General features: G+C 43.5%; 1 protein-coding gene across 7 annotated transcripts in view; it reads left to right on the top strand.

The window, feature by feature from the left end:
• The window catches only part of FAM3D (family with sequence similarity 3 member D), a 166,940-nt gene that overhangs the window by 104,208 nt on the left and 41,180 nt on the right, over window positions 1-21,552 (top strand). For all 7 annotated transcript variants that reach the window (XM_029600994.1, XM_029600991.1, XM_029600987.1 and 4 more), the window contains 2 exons: window positions 4,129-4,187; window positions 5,613-5,663. In XM_029600994.1, coding sequence (XP_029456854.1) covers window positions 4,129-4,187; window positions 5,613-5,663 — 110 coding nt within the window. The remainder of the gene's footprint in view (window positions 1-4,128; window positions 4,188-5,612; window positions 5,664-21,552) is intronic.

Here is a 21,552-nt window from a genome sequence, read left to right as displayed (position 1 = left end):
GGGAAGTGTGGCGACACACCTACATGTTCTTGGTGACACACGGGTATGTCGCGACACACTGGTTGAGAAGCGCTGCACTAGAGTATATATATTTTAGTTTTTAAGTCTCATTTCATAGGGCTTTTAATACAAACTCTGAACTCTTGTCTCTATCCTTTTGGAGATATTTATTTCAGAAGAGGTCTCTCCAATGACTTATACATTATCACCTCCATATTTTAAATGAGTGTACCTCTCTATATGTACCCTTGTGTAACAACAGCCCGCCCCCCCCCCCCTTGTGGGGTTCATCGAATTTAGGGGGTCACAAAGTTCCCCAGGCTGTTCTGCTATGTCCCGGAACTCTCATTTTATTTATTTATTTATTTATTTAAAGTTTTTATATACCGACATTCGTAAGTACATCATACTGGTTTACATAGAACATTGTTAACTGGAAAAAAGTTACATGAAACTGGTTCAGGGTTAACACAGGAGTTAAGGAACTTAAGTAGATTCAGGAGAGGAGAAACCACAGTAAAATAACTATCAGGCCGCTACAGTACAGTGCGCTCCGACGGAACACACTGTTAGCCGGTATTTGGACGCGCGTTTTCGATGAGCTAGCTTTACCCCTTATTCAGTAAGGGGGTAATGCATGCTGATGGCCCTATTAAGTATTCCCGCGCGATTCAGTAAGTAAAATGTGCAGCCAAGCCGCACATTTTACTTTCAGAAATTAGCGTCTACCCAAAGGTAGGCGCTAATTTCTCCGGGCACTGGGAAAGTGCACAGAAAAGCAGTAAAAACTGCTTTTCTGTGCACCCTCTGACTTAATATCATGGCGATATTAAGTCTGAGGTCCCGAAAGTTTAAAAAAGTAAAAAAAAAAAAAAAAAATTTGAAATAGGCCCACGGCTCGCGGATTGAAAACCGGACGCTCAATTTTGCCGGCGTCCGGTTTCCGAACCCGTGGCTGTCAGTGGGCTCGAGAACCAACGCCGGCAAAATTGAGTGTCGGCTATCAAACCCGCTGACAGCCGCTCCTGTCCGAAAAGAGGCGCTAGGGACGCGCTAGTGTCCCTAGCGCCTCTTTTTACCGCTGGGCCTAATTTAAATACATTTTTTTACTGTATCGCGCGCACAGGAGAGTGTCCTGTGCGCGCACTGGGAGAGCGGGCGCTCTCCCGCGTTTTTTACTGTATCGGCCCATATATGAGAGAGAGCAATAACATAACCTTATGAGAGACAACTATGAGAAACAACTATATGAGAAAGAACAATAACATAACTATATGAGAAACAAGGCTATATGGTAACATAGTGGAGGTCAAACCAATTGTGAGATTGCAAAGAGTAATGTTGCAGGCATGAACAATGAGGGGATGAAGGAGGAGCCAATTGTGAGGTTGTAAATGCAATGGAGTATGAAAGATTAGGGGGGCATGAAGGGGGTTAGGGAGGTAAAGGTTTGGGCTGAAAAGTTAATCAGTGAATGAAGTGGGTGGTGTTAGGGGTAGGCCTGTTTGAAGAGCCATGTTTTGAGTTTGTTTTTTTATTTAATTTTTTAGTACATTGTTCTTGTCTGAGGTCAGGAGGCATGGAATTTCATGTTGAGGGGCCTGCAATCAATAGAGCACGTTCTTTAGTGGTGTTGAGGTGTGATAGCTCGGGTGAGGGCATGCGTAGGGTGCCTTTGTAGGAAGATCTGGTTGGCTGTGTGGAATTGTATGGAGTCATTTAGCCAGCGTATGTTCTGGTTGTGGAGGGTTTTATGTATGATGGTGAGTGTTTTTTGTAGATGATACAGGAGGAGATGGGGAGCCAGTGGAGATCTCTGAGGATGGGTGTAATATGGTCTTTTTTGCGAGTATTTGTGAGAATTCTGGCAACAGAGTTCTGAAGCATTTGTAAGGGTTTAATAGAGGCTTTGGGGAGACCGAGGAGTAGGGAGTTACAATAGTCTATTTTGGTGAGTATGGTTGCCTGGAGGAGTGGTCTGAGTTTCTTAAGGGTGTTAAGTTTAAAATAGCATTCTTTCATGGTTGAGCCTATAAATCTTTTTAGGTTGAGGTGATTATCTAAGGTGACTCCTAGGTCTTGTACTTGCTGTGAGAATATGATAGTCTGGGGTAGTTCTTTTAAGGGGTTATTGGGTGGTGAGATGAGCACGCTTGCCTTGCCAGAGCCCCTGGGGACACCAGGGCTCATTGGGGGGGGGGGGGGGGGCGATTAATCTTCTGGGTCCCTAATGCACTTGTGGACATAGTTATTAACTTCACTCTCACCCCACTCTTCAGAATCACTGGTCAGGGATATTCTGAGATGGGAAGTACCGCCAAAGGGGATTCAGGTAGAAAATAACCATGGAGTCCAAGAATGGTATTAAAAGACAATGTACTTAACGTTTGAACATACGAATCCAGGCTAGTATGGGAAAAAAATTTGGACAGCATCAGAAAAATCATAATTAAAAAATAATAGTCTCTTTGTCCATGGTTAATCCCCTAGTTTTTCTTCTCCCAACTGAACCAGTGTCCAGCTCTAGAATTCTTTCCCCTTGGAGGATAAGATAACCACTCACAAACATGAAACAAGGGCTGGAAGCAAGATGCTGGAAAGATGACAAAAAAAAACCCCTTGTTCAAATAGATTTTCCAGACAGATAATTCCAACAGTCTTTTTCCAAAATCTCAAAAGTCTCAAAAACTCCAAAAATATCCAAAATTGCTAACCTCTGCTGTATACTGGTTGCAAAGGCAGAAGATCGAGAATCCAGCCCTTCAAGATACTGAGGATTTGTCCTTCTATCAAGAAACTAGTTCAAAATCGCAAACTTCCAAAATTTTCAATCTACAAAAACTCCTGGATCAATCCTCGGGGAGGAAAGGCCAAGATCACCATAGACTGCACATCCTCACCCTCTGGCTTTGAGCATGCTCCAGAGGCAATTTATATCCCTGAGCCACTGCCTGCAGACAAGTGGGACTATAACAGGAGCAGGACACCAAAAATGCAAAACCCTCTCTAGATGGAAAATATAGGGAAAATTATTAGTGGTAGGCAAAGGAGGATCATGTTTGCATTTTCATGTCTCTAGGCACTGCCTTGTCACCTGTTTTGAAGCTTTGAAATCATCTTCTAGAAGGTGGAGCCGACTAGAAACTCCAAATTGAATAGAAGCATTAGATTTTCTGAATTTGAAAAAACATACATAAAATATATTTATTAGACCAGTGTTTCCCAACTTTTTCCTGGAGGCACACTTAACCAGTCGGGTTTTTAGGATATCCATAATGAATATGCAGGAGATAAATTTGCAAACATTGGAGAGACAGTGTATGCAAATCTCTGTCTTGCATATTCATTGTGGCAATCCTGAAAACCTTGTAAAGGAATTATGAAGAGAAGCTGAATATATTCGGGACACATGTTGGAAATGAAAATAGAGAGCATTTTTGAAAGATCTTGTGGAAGCCCCTGAAGCAGATCTTCTACCTAAACATGGCCATGTCGGTGGTGTGAATAAAATTGGACTCTGGATAAAAAGATTAGTGAAAGTGGCTCTCATTAGATTTTTTGAAATGAGATACGGTGTTTGGGATGTGACCCGATTTAAGGATCTTCACAGGTTGGGACTATGTTTTAAAGAAAAAAAAGAAAAAAGCTATACAAAAATAGATTTATACAACTGAGATATAATTAAATAAAAGCGGACCAGAAGGATATATAACTTATTTGTTGGTTTAAAGTTGTTCCCATGAAGGTCCTACAAAAATAGCTGATTTAATGATAAAAAGAGTATTCTGAGGAACAGTGTGGAGTGGTTTTTGGTAATCCAGAAAACCCAACTGGATAGGTTTACCTCCAGGAGAGGATTGGGAAACATTGTATTAAACTAATAGTCTTAGTAGAGTAACACTGAGTTGAGTATTTCAGTCATTTAATGATGGTACATCTAGAAGCTTTAATATTAAAAATGCAATTCCATCTACTTACAAGATGTATATATTGACCTCATCTTAAATTAAGTTATGTTGAGAATTGTGATGGTTATAAGAGCATTCCTTTGCAAACTCCTAACTTTAGTTTGTAACATAACACATAATGTCCAAAAGGACTTACATGTTACTATTTTTTCCATTCCAGTATCATGAGTAGTGTGAAAAATAACATTGGCAAAGGAATAAATATTGCATTTATAAATGGTGAGTATCTTGTATGCATATTCTGGTTGCCTTACTTATTTCTATGTGTTTGACCTAGTGCTTATCTCCATAAAGAATTGTTTTCCTGTATCTGAAAATGTAGAGGAGGTAGATATGTGTAGTGCTATGTTCCATTCTTAGGACAATATCAAAGCATTAAATACCAGATGTTTGTTATAAATCTCAAGTTGATATATTCAGGTCCAGAGGATAGCTGTAGCCCTGCAACTGGTTCTGTGCTCAAATCTTGTACTTCAGTGTTTCATACCTTACCTGGAATGGAAGAATAGTCTAGTGGTTGGAGCAGCAGGCTACGAACTAGGGTTTAAATCTCACTACCATGACTTGTGACCTTAGACAAGTCACGTTACTCTCTGTTGTCTCTGTTTAATATAACAAAACATGAGTACAAAAATACACACTGAATTTCAGCACACATTTTCTTTACTTTCACACTAAAAAAAAGAGTTAACTCCCAAAGCAGTAAGCTAATGATTTGATAATACATCTGGAGTTGAAAAAAGCATGCTAACCCTAAAATATGCACAAAAATCAAGTTTTCGACACAGTCTATGCTCAAAGTATATTTTCTGCACATAAATGCTGATTACCTGACACCCCCACCCCCCCACATCACAAACTCCATAGTCCCATAGAATAATACTAGCCCCAGAAACATTACTCAACCTCCGATCAGGAGTTAAATTTCCAGCATTAGGAAAACATGAGTGAGGCCTACGTTTCTCTTTGCATTGGGAAATAATAGCTAATGCCCTGATTTACATATCGGAGTGCTAATGTGTGCAGTAAACTCCTTGTTAAACTAAGAGTAGAGTTCTGCACACAATCGCGCATTAACATGTGCACACAGCCGAGTGCATCTCATAACATCGGCAAATGAAAGCCTTAGTGCTGACACTTGCATTGCTTTATTCATGGCATTAAACTAGATTCTAGCTTTTGAGTTCTGATTGGATAGAACCTTGTTCGCTCCCAGATGGAGTAACCCAGTATTTGGAACCATGAATGAAACAAGTCCCACAGTCTTGGCTCTTATAGAAAAGTACCGTATATTCTTGAAGGAGGCAAAGAATCACCTTCATGATAGATAATGTGTGGAGCTGCTCAACTCTCTGACATACACACCCGAAGAGAATTTCCATGTACAGTACCATGAAAGGCATGTTGTTAAGGATAAGAGTAGAAAATACCAATGCTATAGATATGGACATGCTGTGGCTTTACACAGATGCAATCAGATATTTCACATTAGCTAATATCAATCATCTTAGATGATAGTTTAATAAGGCACTGTAGTAAAATATAAGTTGCAAGCTGAAATGTGATGCTATTATTCAATAAAAGCACCTTTAAAGAGTAGTATATATTTTAAATATAATACAATTTCATTTTATTTGAACACAGGAACAAATGGAGAAGTCTTGAAAACCGGTTTCTTTGATATGTATGCAGGAGGTGGGTACTTTCTTTGGTGATATAATCCCATGTTTTTTTTACTTCAGCTCATTATTATACAATAATATTATTATTATTATACGATAGCAACAGTTTCTTCATTTGCATTTTGTTGCATTGTCATTTTCTTATAATATATGGGGAATATACTGCAGTACAGATCCACATTAGAAAAACAAGATTTGTGATTTTTAAACAAACCTATGCCATTGGAGGGCAATTGTCAAAGGCACTTACCCAGGTAAAATGGCCTGATAACTACCCTCCTCAAATGTACAGCTCCATTAGCATGGACGCTTTTAGCCAGGGGAGGAAATGGCATATGTACATTTTCCAAGGACAAGCAGGATGGTAGTCCACACACAGGTGACATCGTCAGATGGAGCTCGGCATGGAAAACTTATGTCAAAGCTTCTAGAACTTTGACTGAGCCTCACCGAGCATGCTCAGCATGCATTATACCACATGTCCATGCAGGGTACCTTTCAGTCTCTTCTTTTCCACGGAGTCTGTATTTCGCAGTTGGGTGAGATTTTCACATTTTTCAACTTTTTGGGCCTACTTGGCCTATTTTTTGAAACATTTATTAGAACCCTGTTAGACATGGCTCAGGCCAAGGCCTTCCTGCCTCAACAAAGGGCCATCAACCTGATGACCGTTGTGGCAGGGGTTCAACAGAGCCAGCAGATGTCAGCATGGCACATGTTGAGGTTATTGGGCCATATGGTCATGACAGTTCATGTTACTCCTTTAACACATTAATACATGTGAAAGGCCCAGTGGACTCTGAGGTCGCAGTGGCGTCAGGTCACACAGAACCTCCAGGATCGCATCCAAGTCAACTTCTCTCTCCAGGACTGTTTGTCCTGGTGGCGGGTAATTTCAAATCTGGAACAGGGAATATCCTTTCAAAGACCTCCTACCCAAATTGTTCTCACCACAAATGCATCCACCCTAGGTTGCGGAGCTCATGTAGATGGACTCAGCACTCTGGGTCTCTGGTCTGCCCTCTATCAAATCAATTTCCTGGAGCTCCGGGGAATCAGGTATGTGCTATGGGCTTCCAGAGATTGGCTGTCCAATAAAGTTGTCCTTATCCAAACTAGCAACCAAGTGGCAATGTGGTATGTCAGCAAGCAGGGGGGCACAAGATCATACCTCCTGTGCCAAGAAGTGATCCAGATGTGGTCATGGGCTCTGTCCCATTAGATGGTGCTCAGTGCTATGTACGTGGCCGGAATGAAGAATGTGATAGCGGACAGACTGAATCGGGCCTTCAGACTCCACAAATGGTCTCTGGACCAAGGGGTTGCGAATCAGAACTTCTGCATCTGGGGAAGCCCGGATGTGGATTTCTTTGCAGCACCTTGGAACAGAAAGGTTCCTCAGTTCTGCGCCCTGTACAGGACATTCAGCAAATCAGCCTCAGATGCCCTCACCCGGCATTGGAATGAGGGTCTCCTGTACTCGTATCCTCCAGCTCCACTGATAGAAAAGATTTTCTTGAAGCTTCGCAAGGATAAAGGGACTATGATCCTCTTAGCCCCTTATTGGCTGAGACAGGACTGGTTTCCAATCCTGCAGGAGTTTTCCATCTGGAAACTGATCAGTCTGGAGTCTTCCCCAGATCTCATCACACAGGATCGAAACAGGTTGCGACATACCAACCTCCAGGCCCTGTCACTAACAGCCTGGATGTTGAGAGGTTAATATTGCAACCGCTCGATCTCTCAGAGGATGTGTCTCGGATCCTAGTGGCTTCTAGAAAGCCTTCCAATAGAAAATCTTATGGACTGAAGAGGAGGTTTTCTGTGTGGTGTGAACAGAAGGCCCTAGATCCTTTCTTCTGCTCCACACACAAACTGCTTGACTACTTTCTACACCTATCAGAAGCTGGCTTGAAGACCAACTCCATTAGAGTTTATCTGAGTACAATTAGCACATTTCACTGAGGTGGACACTAACTGTCATGCTACCAGTAAGCCCTGGGTTTTTAGAGATCAGTTAGTTAGCGCAGGATGGATTGTTGGGAGAGGGCTCCATTCAAATAAAGACCCTCCCTTTGCAGGGTCTGGAAGGGCCATACCCCTAGTGAGACTTTATAGCAGTGCTCTGGCTAGAGCTAGAGGAGCAGTCTCTTTTCATTTGCACACAGTAAAGAGGTAGTCAGGAACTTACATTTTGTTATTTCCTAAGCCTAGCCAGAGGAGCCAAGCAAGCCCTGCTTGGTGGTCCTGACTAGGGTTGGAAGGGTTTCCTTCCAGTCTACTCACTAGTTGGTTAGGATATCCCTCTGGGTTGTTTTTGAGGATTTTGAGATTTTTTTGTGGAAGGAGTCTTTTAAGACAACTGGGCCTTTCTTGGGCACAGGGATTGGGGAACCCTGTGTCTGCGATGCCCAGGGATAGGGAAGACGTGCCCTAGATGTGGTGACCCACTGCAAGGAAAACCTCCGGTGTTAATATCAGTTTTTGGGTGAAAAAGAAAGTATTTTGTTAGAAGACCAAGGAGGAAGTTTTTGCTGCCCTTCCTGTTCTGAAGCAAGAGAGTTGCTTGTTTCAAGGGAATCTTTCCCATCAGGGATCCAGAGAGAAGAGCTAAAGAGACTGTGTAAGTCTAAGCAGATCTAGAAGATCTGCTAACCATCAGTAAAGGAAAGTAACATCACTGGGGAAACCTATCTGGTGTTTCACCACCCTGTGGAGAGAAATAAAGGCTTTACTGTCTGTTCCATAGATTCTTTAACATTTTTATCAGTTTTGGAAGGGGTTTTTACCATCCTAAAAGACCCTGCCCATCTGTGTGCTGCATTTAACTTAATCAAAGAGAGTGGAAGTTTCCCTGGCCCTGATATAAGTGAGTACTGCTCACTTGGCAATAGTGATTAGTTCAAATTTGATCAAGTTATAATGACTGGAAGGGGGACAATATGTAAATCTACAGCTCTAACATTAAATTTTCAAAAGGGAAACTTTGATAAAATGAGGAAAATAGAAGAAAACTGAAAGGTGCAGCTGCAAAGGTTAAACATGTACAACAGGCACGGACATTATTTAAAAATACAATCTTAGAAGCACATTCCAGGTGTATTCCACGCATTAAGAAAGGTGGAAGGAAGGCAAAATGATTACCAGCATGGTTAAAAGGTGAGATGAAAGAGGCTATTTTAGCCAAAAAAAAATCCTTCAAAAATTGGAAGAATGATCCATCTGAAGAAAACAGGGAAAAGCATAAGCATTGCCAAGTTAATTGTCATAGAAACATAGAAATGACGGCAGAAGAAGACCAAACGGCCCATCCAGTCTGCCCAGCAAGCTTTCACACTTTTTTTTTTCTTACTTATCTGTTACTCTTGGCCCTTATTAGTAACTTTTTGGTTCTAGTTACCTTCCACCCCCGCCATTGATATAGAGAGCAGTGCTGGAGCTGCATCTAAGTGAAGTATCTAGCTTAATTGGTTAGGGGTAGTAACTGCCACAATAAGCAAGCTACTCCCACGCTTATTTGTTTACCCAGCCTGTTCAATTCAGTCCTTGTTGATTGATGTCTGAATATAAATCCTCTTTTCTTTATTCCCCCTGCCATTGAAGCAGTGAACTGTGCTGGATATGTATTCCAAGTGAAGTATCAGGCTTAATTCATTCAGGGTAGTAACTCCCGTAACAAGCAAGCTACACCCATGCTTATTTGTTTACCCAGACTATGTAATTCAGTCCTTGTTGGTTGTTGCCTGAATATAAATCCTCTTTTCTTCTTTCTCCCCTGCCTGTCAAACATTAATAAAGCAGGCTAAGAGAAAATTTGAAATGAAGTTGGAAATAGAGGCAAAAACTCATAATAAACACTTAAAAATATATATTCAAAGCAAAAAACCTGTGAGGGAGTCGGTTGGACCGTTAGATGACCAAGGGGTTAAAGGGGCTCTTAGGGAAGATAAGGCCATTGCAGAAAGACTAAATTAATTCTTTGCTTCTGTGTTATTAATGAGAATGTTGGGGAAATACTGGTTCCAGAGATGGTTTTCAAGGGTGATGATTCAGATGACTGAACCAAATCACTGTGAACCTGGAAGATGTAGTAGGCCAGATTGACAAACTAAAGAGCAGCAAATCACCTGGACCGGGATGGTATGCACCCCAGGGTTCTGAAGGAACTCAAAAATTAAATTTCAGATCTGTTAGTTAAAATTTGTAACCTATCATTAAAAATCATTCATTGTACCCGAAGACTGGAGGGTGGCCAATGTAATCCCAATATTTTAGTGTAAAACAATTTTTATTATTATTATTATGCAACACCATACAACAGTACAGATACTGTAAGGTACTCAAAAAAACACTTGAGAATGCCACAGATCAGAATCTTTACAGTGAAATACCAACCCCACCCTCCCCTCCCCCCTTGAGTCCAGAGTTCGATTACCCATAAACAGCAAAAGAATGCCAAACAGGCTGTCCAAGGACAAAGAATGTAAACTTGTCAGATAAAATGAAGTCACTCATTTAAGAGCAGACTATGGGAGCGATGTGGAAGCAGTTATAGATACGGGTCCCAAATAATAAAAAACTTTCTCTGAAGCCGCGGAGAATGGCGCATTGTCGTTGCATCCATTTGCCTCATACAATGAAGACAGTTACGCCATGCCCAATAAGACGGGGGAGTTTCTTCTTGCCAGTGCAGTAAGATGATCTTCTTGGCCACCAAACACGCTTTACAAATCAGCAACCGAGATCCCATATCTCGCACACGCAATGGAGACATGCAACAAAAAAGTAACCATGGGGGCAAACTAGAATGCGAACCCCCAGAAGAGTCATAAGATATCTGACCACTTTGGTCCAAAGGCTATGGTAGGAGGGCAGGCCCAAAAAGTATGGGATAAGTTGCCCGATGCATGAAGACATCTCCCACAGGTCGCAGAGGGCGAGATCCGAGAATTAAATGCTACTTGAGCCAAGATGTATGCTTGACGAAGAAATTTTATTGCATTTCTCTTTTTGTCATGTTCACCGAGATTTGGGTTACTCGTTTAAAGCAAGCTTTGATAATAAACTCAGTAACAGTAAAAACCACATCCCCATTCCAGCGCTGTACCAAAGGTGAACAAGTGTCTATGACAGTTAATTGCTTGAGTAACCCATAATACCTGGATAATGAGGGGACCTTGGGCTTCTCAAAGGAAAAAATAATATCCAGAGACTGAAAAGTCGAGGCCTGACATGCCGGGGAAGGCAAAGAGCTAGTATAGTGGTGCAATTGTAAATACGGAAACACCTCTTTCCCGGAAAGAGCATACAACCGCTGGAGCTCCGGAAAAGGCAAAATACAACCTTGAGGCGTTAGTACATGGCCCAGATTTGTGATTCCCTTAGTTCCCTAGTGGCGGACCGCATCTGACTGAGAGCCAGGTGAAAAATCCGAATTCCCCTTGATCGGCAAAAAATAAGCACAGATACGATCTGTCTACAACAAATACGTAAGTTTAAACCATGACAAACGCAAAGGTTTAGTAATAACATTTTGTACTAGAAATGAGGGAAGCCTAGTAGACGGGGACTGCAGAACAAAGTGAGGGGCCAATGGAATAGTTAACGCTTTCTCTGCTGAAAGTTCAATAAAAGTGGCTGTATCCAACAACCAATCCCGGATTAAGCGAAGATTACTGGCTAAATTATAAAGCTCCAGGTCTGGGACACCCAATCCTCCCCGACCCCATCGCTCTCTTAGCCAAGTCAAAGGAACTGGAGCCTCCCCCCCGCCAGAAAAATCATCTCTGAGCTTTGTCCAATTGCCTCAAATCCACACGACACATGTGGAGAGGCAGATTCTGAAATAAACATAGCCACTTAGGGAGAAGGGTCATCTTGAAGAGGTTGTCCCTGACCCCCCAGGAAAGCTGCTTCTCTTGGGTGGCCTTAAGCAAGGGAGAAACATTCAGTTTGTAAAGATGTGAAAGTATACGAGGAATAGTGATAACCAGGTATGCGCCCATTGTAAAGGAAAATCTTCTCCCCAATCTCTCTGGAGGCCTTCAGGAAAAGCCAAAGCTATAGATTTATTCATGTTAAGCTTTAAGCCTGAAAAAACACCAAATTCTCAAAAAAAGTTGAAGAAGAGGATGAAGAGACCCACGGGGGTCTGTAAGAAAGACTAAGATGTCATCTGCGAAAGCGGAATATTTGAAGGTGTTAGATTGGAACCATAACCCCTTTATCCCCTTAGTCCACTGAATCGATTGTAGTAAGGGTTCCAACTGGAGAAGAAACAATAGTGGGGAGAGAGGACAGCCCTGATGAGTGCCCCTAGTGATAGGAAAGGCCTCAGAAGTAGAACCATTAGCTAAGACAACCACCTCCGGATCCTGATACAAGAGGTGTATTGCCTTGAAGAAAAGCCCCTCAAGTCCCATCCGCTGTAGCACATGAAAGAGATACTCCCATTCCACCCTGTCAAAGGCTTTTTCTGCATCAAAACTTATAACTAGGAATGGGGCTTCCATTTGCTGACACATCATCATGGCTGCCAAAACTTTGCAAATATTGGTGAGAGCATATCGCTTCCTAATAAAGCCCACTTAATCTTTACCAATAAGCGATGGGAGGATAGCCGCCAATAGATCGTCCAAAATTTTAGCCAGAATTTTATGATCAAAATTTAACAAAGACATTGGCCAATACGACTCGGGCAGTAAAGGGTTTTTCCTTGTCTTATGAATAAAGGTAATGTTTGCTATGTTAGGTTCTTTCCCGGTTGATACTTTCTCCAGCAATTCAGAGAAGGGTGGACTAAAAGGGGTCCCTACCAAATCCTCCAGACATTTGTAGAACTCCGCACCATATCCATCTGGCCCCGGCGCTTTTAAATGCTTGGCCTGCCAAATGACCGACAGAACCTCCTCCAATGCAATGGGCACATTATGCCCCCGTTTCTGTTCCGCAGTTAGAGAAGGAAGATTTAAATGAGAAAGGAATCGATCACAAACCTGACTATTCCACCCCTCAGAGGTGTACAAATGACCAAAAAATTCCCGAAAGCTTTGCAAAATGGCAGTGTTCTGCGTAAGGAACTGGCCAGATATGGTGCAAAGGGCTGAAATGTGACGGGAGCCCCGAGCCGAGTGCACTAGATTTGCGAGTAGCTTACCCGATTTATTACCATGCTGGAACAACTTGTATTGATAATACAAGAAACTCTTACGAGCCCTTTGATGTAACAAACTATTGAGCTCCCCTTGAACTGTAAAAAATTGCGCCCTAGTTAATTGAATGGTCAATGTCAGAATTTTATGGTCCATAGCCCTCTTTCGATGAGCCATATACAAAATGATGTCACCTCGCAACACTGCCTTAGCGGAAGACCAAAAAAGTATCGAGGACGTCACATGTTGTGTATTCAATTCGGCATAATCCTGAAATTTGATATCCTGGGCGAGATAAAACGGAAAACGCCAATGAGTAGAAACAGAGCTAGGAGGACCCAAGACTAAGTCCAGGCGGATCAGCGCGTGGTCAGAAATGACAATGTCATCAATAACCGCTGCGCACACCTTAGACAACCCACTCGCAGTTTCCAAAAAATAGTCTAGCTTAGAAGAGGGTACCATGTGTCCGAGATATATGGGTGAAATCCTTTTCACCCGGATGCAGAACACACCACACATCTATCAATTGCAGGGAACGTTCTAAGAAAGAGGGCCCCTGGCCATATCCTGACCCATGACCAGCAGGAGGAGATTTGTCTAATTGGGGATCCCGATATGTGTTAAAATTCCTCCCCCCCCCCCCCCCCCTCCCAAGATAAGAAGGTCACCTAAGTACGGCAGCAACAAGTGATAAATCTCCAGAAAAAAAACCCGGAGAATGATTGTTAGGAGCATACAGATTACATAAAATCACGGGGGTCTGATATAATTCAGTGATAAATATAATGTACCGGCCCAAAGGAGCCTTAATTTCATTAAGTACTCGAAGGGGTAACTGCTTATTGATCAGAACTGCCATGCCTGTGGATTTGGTGGTAGCTGAAGCATAATGTACTCCCCCCCCCCCCCCCAAAAGGTGGCACAATTTCTCATGCTCCACATCGTTAAGATGAGTTTCCTGTAAAAATGCTATACTAGTTCTTTTCCTTTTTAGTAACCCCAAAATTAAAAAGGGCTATGGGGCGATCCAGGAAACTAAAGACCAGTGAACCTGACTTCAGTGCTAGGAAAAATAGTGGAAACTATTCTAAAGATCAAAATCACAGAGCATGTAGAAAGACATGGTTTAATGGAACACAGTCAGCATGGATTTACTCAAGGGAAGTCTTGCCTCACAAATCTGCTTCATTTTTTTTTAAGGGGTTAGTAAACATGTGGAAAAAGGTGAACCGGTAGATGTAGTGTATTTTGATTTTCAGAAGGCGTTTGACAAAATCATTCATGAGAGGCTTCTAAGAAAACTAAAAAGTCATGGGATAGGAGGTGATGTCCTTTCGTGGATTACAAACTGGTTAAAAGACAGGATTAAATGGTCAATTTTCTCAGTGGAAAAGGATAAACAGTGGAGTGCCTCAGGGATCTGTATTTGAACCGGTGCTTTTCAATATAGCCCGAATTTTCAATGTGCTGTGCACATAAAATCTGGCATTTACGCGCGTGGCTGAGCCTTGCGTGCACCATGCCAATTTTCAAAGAGGCCCGGCCATGCACGTAAAGGCTGGTACACGTACAAGTGCCAGGCTTCCTGGAAGGGGTGGACCGGGGGGGGGGGGGGGGGGTGTGTTCTGGGTGAGGTGGGGGGGCAGGCTGGGACAGCGCTATTGGCTGTCCTGAAGACCTGCGAGCCAGCAACTTACTTCAGCTCGGGGAAGAGGGAGGGAATTTAGGTAGGGACATAACATAAGTTCCCTCCCAGTCCTCTCCTTAAATGGAGTGGACTGGGAGGGAACTGGGGAAGGCCGGAATGCATCGCCTTGTGGAAATTACGTGTCTCTTCCCCTTTGCGCTCACCGCCCACAGGTATATGTGGGGTTATAAAATCCAGTGCGCATGTGCACACATCCCATGGATTTTCTACCATGAGCACACCAGCGTGCGCATGGTAGAAAATCAGTGCATCCATGTGTGCACACTGGGAAGCGCGCGCACAAGTAGAAAATCTATGCCTATGTTTATAAATGATCTGGAAAGGAATAGGACGAGCGGGGTAATCAAATTTACAGATGATACAAAATTATTCAGAGTAGTTAAATCACAACCAGATTGTGATAAATTGCAGGAGGACCTTGTGAGACTGGAATATTGGGCATCCAAATGGCAGATGAAATTTAATGTGTATAAATGCAAGTTGATGCACATGTTAGATTCCATATTAGAAGCTACCACCCAGGAAAGAGATCTAGGCTTCATAGTGGATAATACATTGAAATTGTTGGCTCAGTATGCTGCGGCAGATCAAAAAAGCAAACAGAATGTTAGGAATTGTTAGGAAGGGAATGGTGAATAAAATGGAAATTGTCATAATGCCTCTGTATCGCTCCATGGTGAGATCGCACCTTGAATATTGTGTACAATTTTGGTTGCCGCATCTCAAAAAAGATATAGTTGCGATGGAGAAGGTTCAGAGAAGGGCGACCAAAATGATAAAGGGGATGGAACAGCTCCCCTATGAGGAAAGACTTAAAGAGGTTAGGGTTGTTCAGCTTGGAGAAGAGATGGCTGAGGGGGAATATGATAGAGGTCTTTAAAATCATGAGAGGTCTAGAACAGGTAAATTTGAATCAATTATTTACTCTTTCGGATAATAGGGGGCACTCCATGAAGTTAGCAAGAGCACATTTAAAACTAATCGGAGAACATTTTTTTTCACTCAACACACAATTAAGCTCTGGAATTGGTTGTCAGAGGATGTGCAGTTAGTGTAGCTGGATTTAAAAAAAAAGTTTGGGTACATTCTTGGAGAAGAAGTCAATTAACTACTATTAATCAAGTTGACTTAGAGAATAGCCACTGCCATTACTGACATCAGTAGCATGGGATGTACTTAGGGGTAGATTTTTAAAAAGTGCGCCTTCGCGTACTTTTGTTGGCGCATCAGGCGCAAACAAAAGTACGCTGGATTTTAGTAGATACGCGCGTAGCCGCTAAAATCCTGGATCGGCGCGCGCAAGGCTGCCGATTTTGTGAGCCGGCACGCGCCGAGCCACGCAGCCTACCTCCGTTCCCTCCGAGGCCGCTCCGAAATCGGAGCGGCCTCGGAGGGAATTCTTTTTCGCCCTCCCCTCACCTTCCCCTCCCTTCCTCTACCTAACCCCCCCCTACCTTTGTCGGGGGATTTACGCCTCCCGGAGGGAGAAGTAAATCCCCGCGCGCCAGCGGGCCGATAGCGTGCCGAGACGCGACCCGGGGGCGGTTCCGGAGGGCGCGGCCATGCCCCCGGACCGCCCCGGGCCGAAACCACGTTCCCGGGCCCGCCCCCAAAACGCCGCGTCCCGCCCCCAAAACGCCGCACCGATCTGCCCCGCCCCCGACATGGCCCCCTTGAAAAACCCCGGGACTTACGCGAGTCCCGGGGCTCTGCGCACACCGGTAGGCCTATGGAACATAGGCGCACCGGCACGCGAGCAGGGCTTTTAAAATCCGCTCCTTAGTGTTTAGGCATTTGCCAGGTACTTGTAACCTGGATTGGCCACTGTTGGAAACAGGATACTGGGCTTGATGGACCCTCGGTCTGACCCAGTATGGCAATTAAAAAAAAAAAAAAAAAGGATATAGGGAAGAAACTGTAAGAAACTGAGAAGAGAATTCTGTAATGATGCAGTTTGAGTTTATGCCATTCATCAACAGTTGTTTAACAGTAAAGACTTTAATTTTGGACACTCACTGCACCCACTTTAATAATAATTATCCTCCCCAAGGAACACAAATAACTAGAGGAATGTGTAAAAAGGTCAGCCCTGTCACACTGGATCTGGCCCTAGGAGAAACAGGAGATGTGAAAGAGCTAGCCGGTGAGAGGTTCTAGTCCCAAAGAGTAACAAATTATTTTATGGCCCCACACATGCAGGATAGGCACACTGGGGTGGGGTTCCATAAAATGGTGCTCGGGAACGTGGGGCTAGGAGATGTGCCGGGAGTGGATTTGAAAACTACTGTTTTACAATTCTTTGGGCTTTGCTGGGCTTTGAGAAAATCTGAGAAATAATCCTCCATAGACCACAATGGACAAAAGATGGCCCCCGTCTCTGCCTGTGTGGGAGGGATTCAGAAGCAAATCCCTCGTGTTGCTGGTTATTTATTAAAGAACAAGTGCGCTTTGCCAGAAAAACAAGCCCAAAACAAATTCCTTATTAATCTGTATTAATTTATTTTATATTTATTACAGTTTATAAATGCACAAGTATATCATGTAAAAAGCAAAGAACAAACAGATCCAATCAATCGTAATAAAATAAAAATCAATGTATTCTTTCATGAATCTTCTTTGCAAGAAAGCCAGAAATCATCATAACTACAATAAAATAGTATTAATCATCTGAACAGGTATAGAGCAGAGCTAGCACAATTCACATTACAACCAACATGAAAAAAAATATTCAAATTCTGGTGTCACTTCAGCAAAAAATATCCCTCCATTGCTAAACATTATCGGCCAGGATTTTAAAAGGGTTACGCACATAAGGTACGCGCGTAACCCTTTTAAAACGCCCCTGTGCACGCCGAGCCTATTTTGCATAGGCTTCCGGCGCTCGCAAAGCCCCGGGACGCATGTAAGTCCCGGGGCTTTCCTGGGGGGGGGCATGTCGCGATCCGCGCGTCATCCGGGGGCGTGTCGGGGGGGGTGACGTGGCCGGCGCGTCATCCGGGGGCGGCGCCGCCGGCGTGGTTTCGGCCCAGGGTGCGTTCCGGGGGCGTGGCCGCAGCCTCCGGACCAGCCCCCTGGACCAGAACATGGCGCGCGGCAGCCGGCCCGGCGCGCGCAAAGTTACGCCTGCCTTGAGCAGGCGTAACTTTCGCGACAGAGGTAGGGGGGGGGTTAGATAGGGCCGGGGGTGGGTAAGGGAGGGGAAGGTGGGGGGAGGCAGAAGGAAAGTTCCCTCCGAGGCTGCTCCAATTTCGGAATGGCCTCTGTGGGAACGGGCAGCGCTCGCAGGGCTCGGCGCACACAAGTTGCACAAATGCACACCCACCTCCGCATGCTGACCCCGGATTTTATAAGATACGCGTGGCTACGCGCGTATCTTATAAAATCCAGCGTACTTTTGTTTGCACCTGGTGCGCGAACAAAAGTACGCGCGCACGTAAATTTATAAAATCTACCCCTTTGAAGTAACACAAATTCCTGCAGAAAAAGAGACGTCTAGAACCTTGCCATCCCATACAGTCACCGCACTAACTCTCAGGACTCAAACAGCAACCTTATGAACAAGCAGCAATGCAAATACTAAACCAGGCCCTAGGACATTAATACATCACTTACTGGAGTAACAGAACAAGCTAAACTGCTACAAATACCTACAGAGAAATTACACACTAACAGAAATACCGCCCCTCAATCACACTCAGGCAAAACAGAGACCGATCCTTACCTAATATAGAAATAAGGGACTACAAATTAGAAACAGAAACATACAGACAAAACCAAAATAAAAAGCTTGAGAAACCAGACTCTCAACAGTGGAATACTGAAAAGAGCAAAATACAAAAATATAAGAAATGCACATTCCCAAAGATAGAAAATTCCAATTGCCAAAATCTCAAAGAAATTCTTTTTTTTTTTTTTACCTTTGTTGTCTGATCTTTGTATTTTTCTATTCAGTTGGTCCCGGTCTCTCTCCCATTTTTCCCTTGTTGGTCATTGCCTATTTCCATTCAGTGTCTCTTCTTGTTCTATTTCTTCTCCTACCTTCTTCTTCCCTTCCTCCCTTCCTCCCTCACTCACACACCCACACCCCCAGAGGCTTATGCTTTCTCTCACAGACTCCCTCAACCACACAAGCTCTCTCTCTCATATGCTCTACCATAAACACAAGCTCTCGCACACACCCAGGTTCCCATTCTCACACACACACACAGACACACACCCAGGTTCCCATTCTCACACACACAGACGCACACCCTGGTTCCCATTTTTATATATACACAGATGCACACCCAGATTCCCGTTCTTATACAAACCTAGGCTCCCATTCTTATACAGATACATTCCCAGGCTCCCATTCTCACCTACAAACACCCATTCAGGTTCCCATGCTCCCATTCTTACCTACCCACACATGAACACACCCCCAGGATCCCATTCTCGCCCACACACGCACACAGGGCCTTTTCATTAGGCACAGCCAAACTCCTACTTCCACCACTGCGGGGATGGGATCCCATGACGGCATTGCTGCTCCGGTCCTTCTCTTTGCCGTCGCAGGGATGGGATCCCACAACAGGCTTGCTTCTGAGGCCCTCCTCTTTGCCATCGTGGGGATGAGATCCCGTGACGGCCTTGCTTCTGAGGTCCTCTTCGCTGTTGTGGGATGGGATCCAGAGAGAAGAACTAAAGAGACTGTGTAAGATTAAGGAGATCCAGAAGATCATCTAACTGTGAGTAAAGGAAAATATCCCTGGGGAAACCCATCTGATATTTCACACCTTGTGGAGAGAAAGCAAGGATTTACTGTCTGTGCCATAGACCCTTTAACATTTTTATCAGTTTTGGAAGGGATTTTTATCATCCTATAAGACCCTGCCCATCTGGGAGCTCCATTGTCTTACTCCAAGAGAGTGGAAGCTTCCTTGGCCCTGATATAAGTAAGTACTGCACAGATAGAGGAAAGAGACTGTAAGAAATTGAGAAGAGAATTCTGTGGTGCTGCAGGTTTGAGTTTGTGTCATTCATCATGAGTGTTTAACAGTAAAGACTTTAATTTTGGACACTAAACCAGTGACTCCAGAGTATTTCTTTTGCATTCATTGCACCCACCTTAAGAATAATTATCCTCCCCAAGAGAACACAAAAAACTGCAGAGAAATGTGTAAAAAGGTCATCCCCGTCACATTGGGCCCTGGAAGTGTATCTTCCCCCAACCCTCCCAGCCCTGGGAGAAAGAGGAAATGTAAAAAGCTAGCGGGGACAGATTCCAGCCCTGAAAAATAACAAATTCTTTTATGGCCCCAACTGTGCAGGACAGGCATCCTGGGGTGGGGTTACACCACCATGATGTAGATGGTACACCCACCTCTGTACAGCCTATAGTTGTGCATTTCATGTGGGGTCTGTTTCACTTGAAGCCTCCCCTCAGGGCTCCCGCTGTGTCTTGGGACCTTAACGTGGTGTTAGGTCAGCTGCTGAAAGCTCTCTTTGAGCCACTCCGCTCCTGTGACCTGAAGTACCTGACCTGGAAGGTCATATTTCTGGTTGCAGTCACTTCAGCATGCAGGATCAGCAAGCTGCAGGCCTTGATAACTTATCCATCTTACACTAAGTTTTTCTATGAAAGGGTGATCTTGCGTATGCACCCTAAGTTCCTGCCTAAGATCGTGTCGGTCTTCCATCTTAACAGTCCATCGTCCTGCCAACATTATTTCCCAGACACAAGGTGAACAATCCCTACACAGTTTGGATTGTAAAAGAGCCTTAACCTTCTATCTGAAGCGGACAGAAGACTATAGACAGTCCACCCAACTTTTTGTTTCTTTGACAGGAATACGTTGGGCATTGCTGTTACCAAACAGACACTTTCTAATTGAATAGCTGACTCCATCTTCTTTTGTTATGCCCAAGCTGGACTGCATTTTGGGGCCATGTCAAGATTCATTCTTTTTGAGTCATGACAGTTCCCATGGAGAAGATTTGTAGAGCTGCGACTTTGATAAAATGAGAAACATTGTAAGAAAAAAACTGAAAGGAGCAGCTACAAAGGTAAAAAGTGTGCAAGAGGTTTGGTCATTGTTAAAAAAAAAAATTCCATCCTAGAAGCACAGTCCAGATGCATTCCACACATTAAAATAGGTGGAAAGAAGGCAAAACGATTACCGGGATGGTTAAAAGGGGAGGTGAAAGAAGCTATTTTAGCCAAAAGATCTTCATTCAAAAATTGGAAGAAAGATCCAACAGAAGAAAATAGGATAATGCATAAGCGTTGGCATGTTAAATGTAAGACATTGATAAGACAGGCTAAGAGAGAATTTGAAAAGAAGTTGGCCATAGAGGCAAAAACTCACAGTAAAAACTTTTTAAAATATATCCGAAGCAGAAAGCCTGTGAGGGAGTCAGTTGGACTGTTAGATGATCGAGGGGTTAAAGGGGCACTTAGAGAAGATAAGACCATCGTGGAAAGATTAAATGATTTCTTTGCTTCGGTGTTTACTAAAGAGTATGTTGGGGAGATAACCTTCTCCAGAACAGGTTTCATGGGTAATGATTCAGATGGACTGAACCAAATCACGGTGAACCTAGAAGATGTGGTAGGCCTGATTGATAAACTGAAGAGTAGTAAATCACCTGGACTGGATGGTATACACCCCAGGGTTCTGAAGGAACTCAAAAATGGAATTTCAGACCTATTAGTAAAAATTTGTAACCTATCATTAAAATCATCCATTGTACCTGAAGACTGGAGGATAGCTAATGTAACCCCAATATTAAAAAAGGGCTCCAGGGGCGATCCGGGAAACTACAGACCAGTTAGCCTGACTTCAGTGCCAGGAAAAATAGTGGAAAGTGTTCTAAGCATCAAAATCACAGAACATATAGAAAGACATGGTTTAATGGAATAAAGTCAGCATGGTTTTACCCAAGGCGAGTCTTACCTCACAAATCTGCTTCACTTTTTTGAAGGAGTTAATAAACATGTGGATAAAGGTGAACCGGTAGATGTAGTGTACTTGGATTTTCAGAAGGTGTTTGATAAAGTT

Source organism: Rhinatrema bivittatum, chromosome 4 (assembly GCF_901001135.1).
Source record: "Rhinatrema bivittatum chromosome 4, aRhiBiv1.1, whole genome shotgun sequence".
Classification (NCBI taxonomy): domain Eukaryota; kingdom Metazoa; phylum Chordata; class Amphibia; order Gymnophiona; family Rhinatrematidae; genus Rhinatrema; species Rhinatrema bivittatum.
Note: the sequence above shows the minus strand (reverse complement) of the source record. Positions and strands in the feature narration are given on the sequence as shown.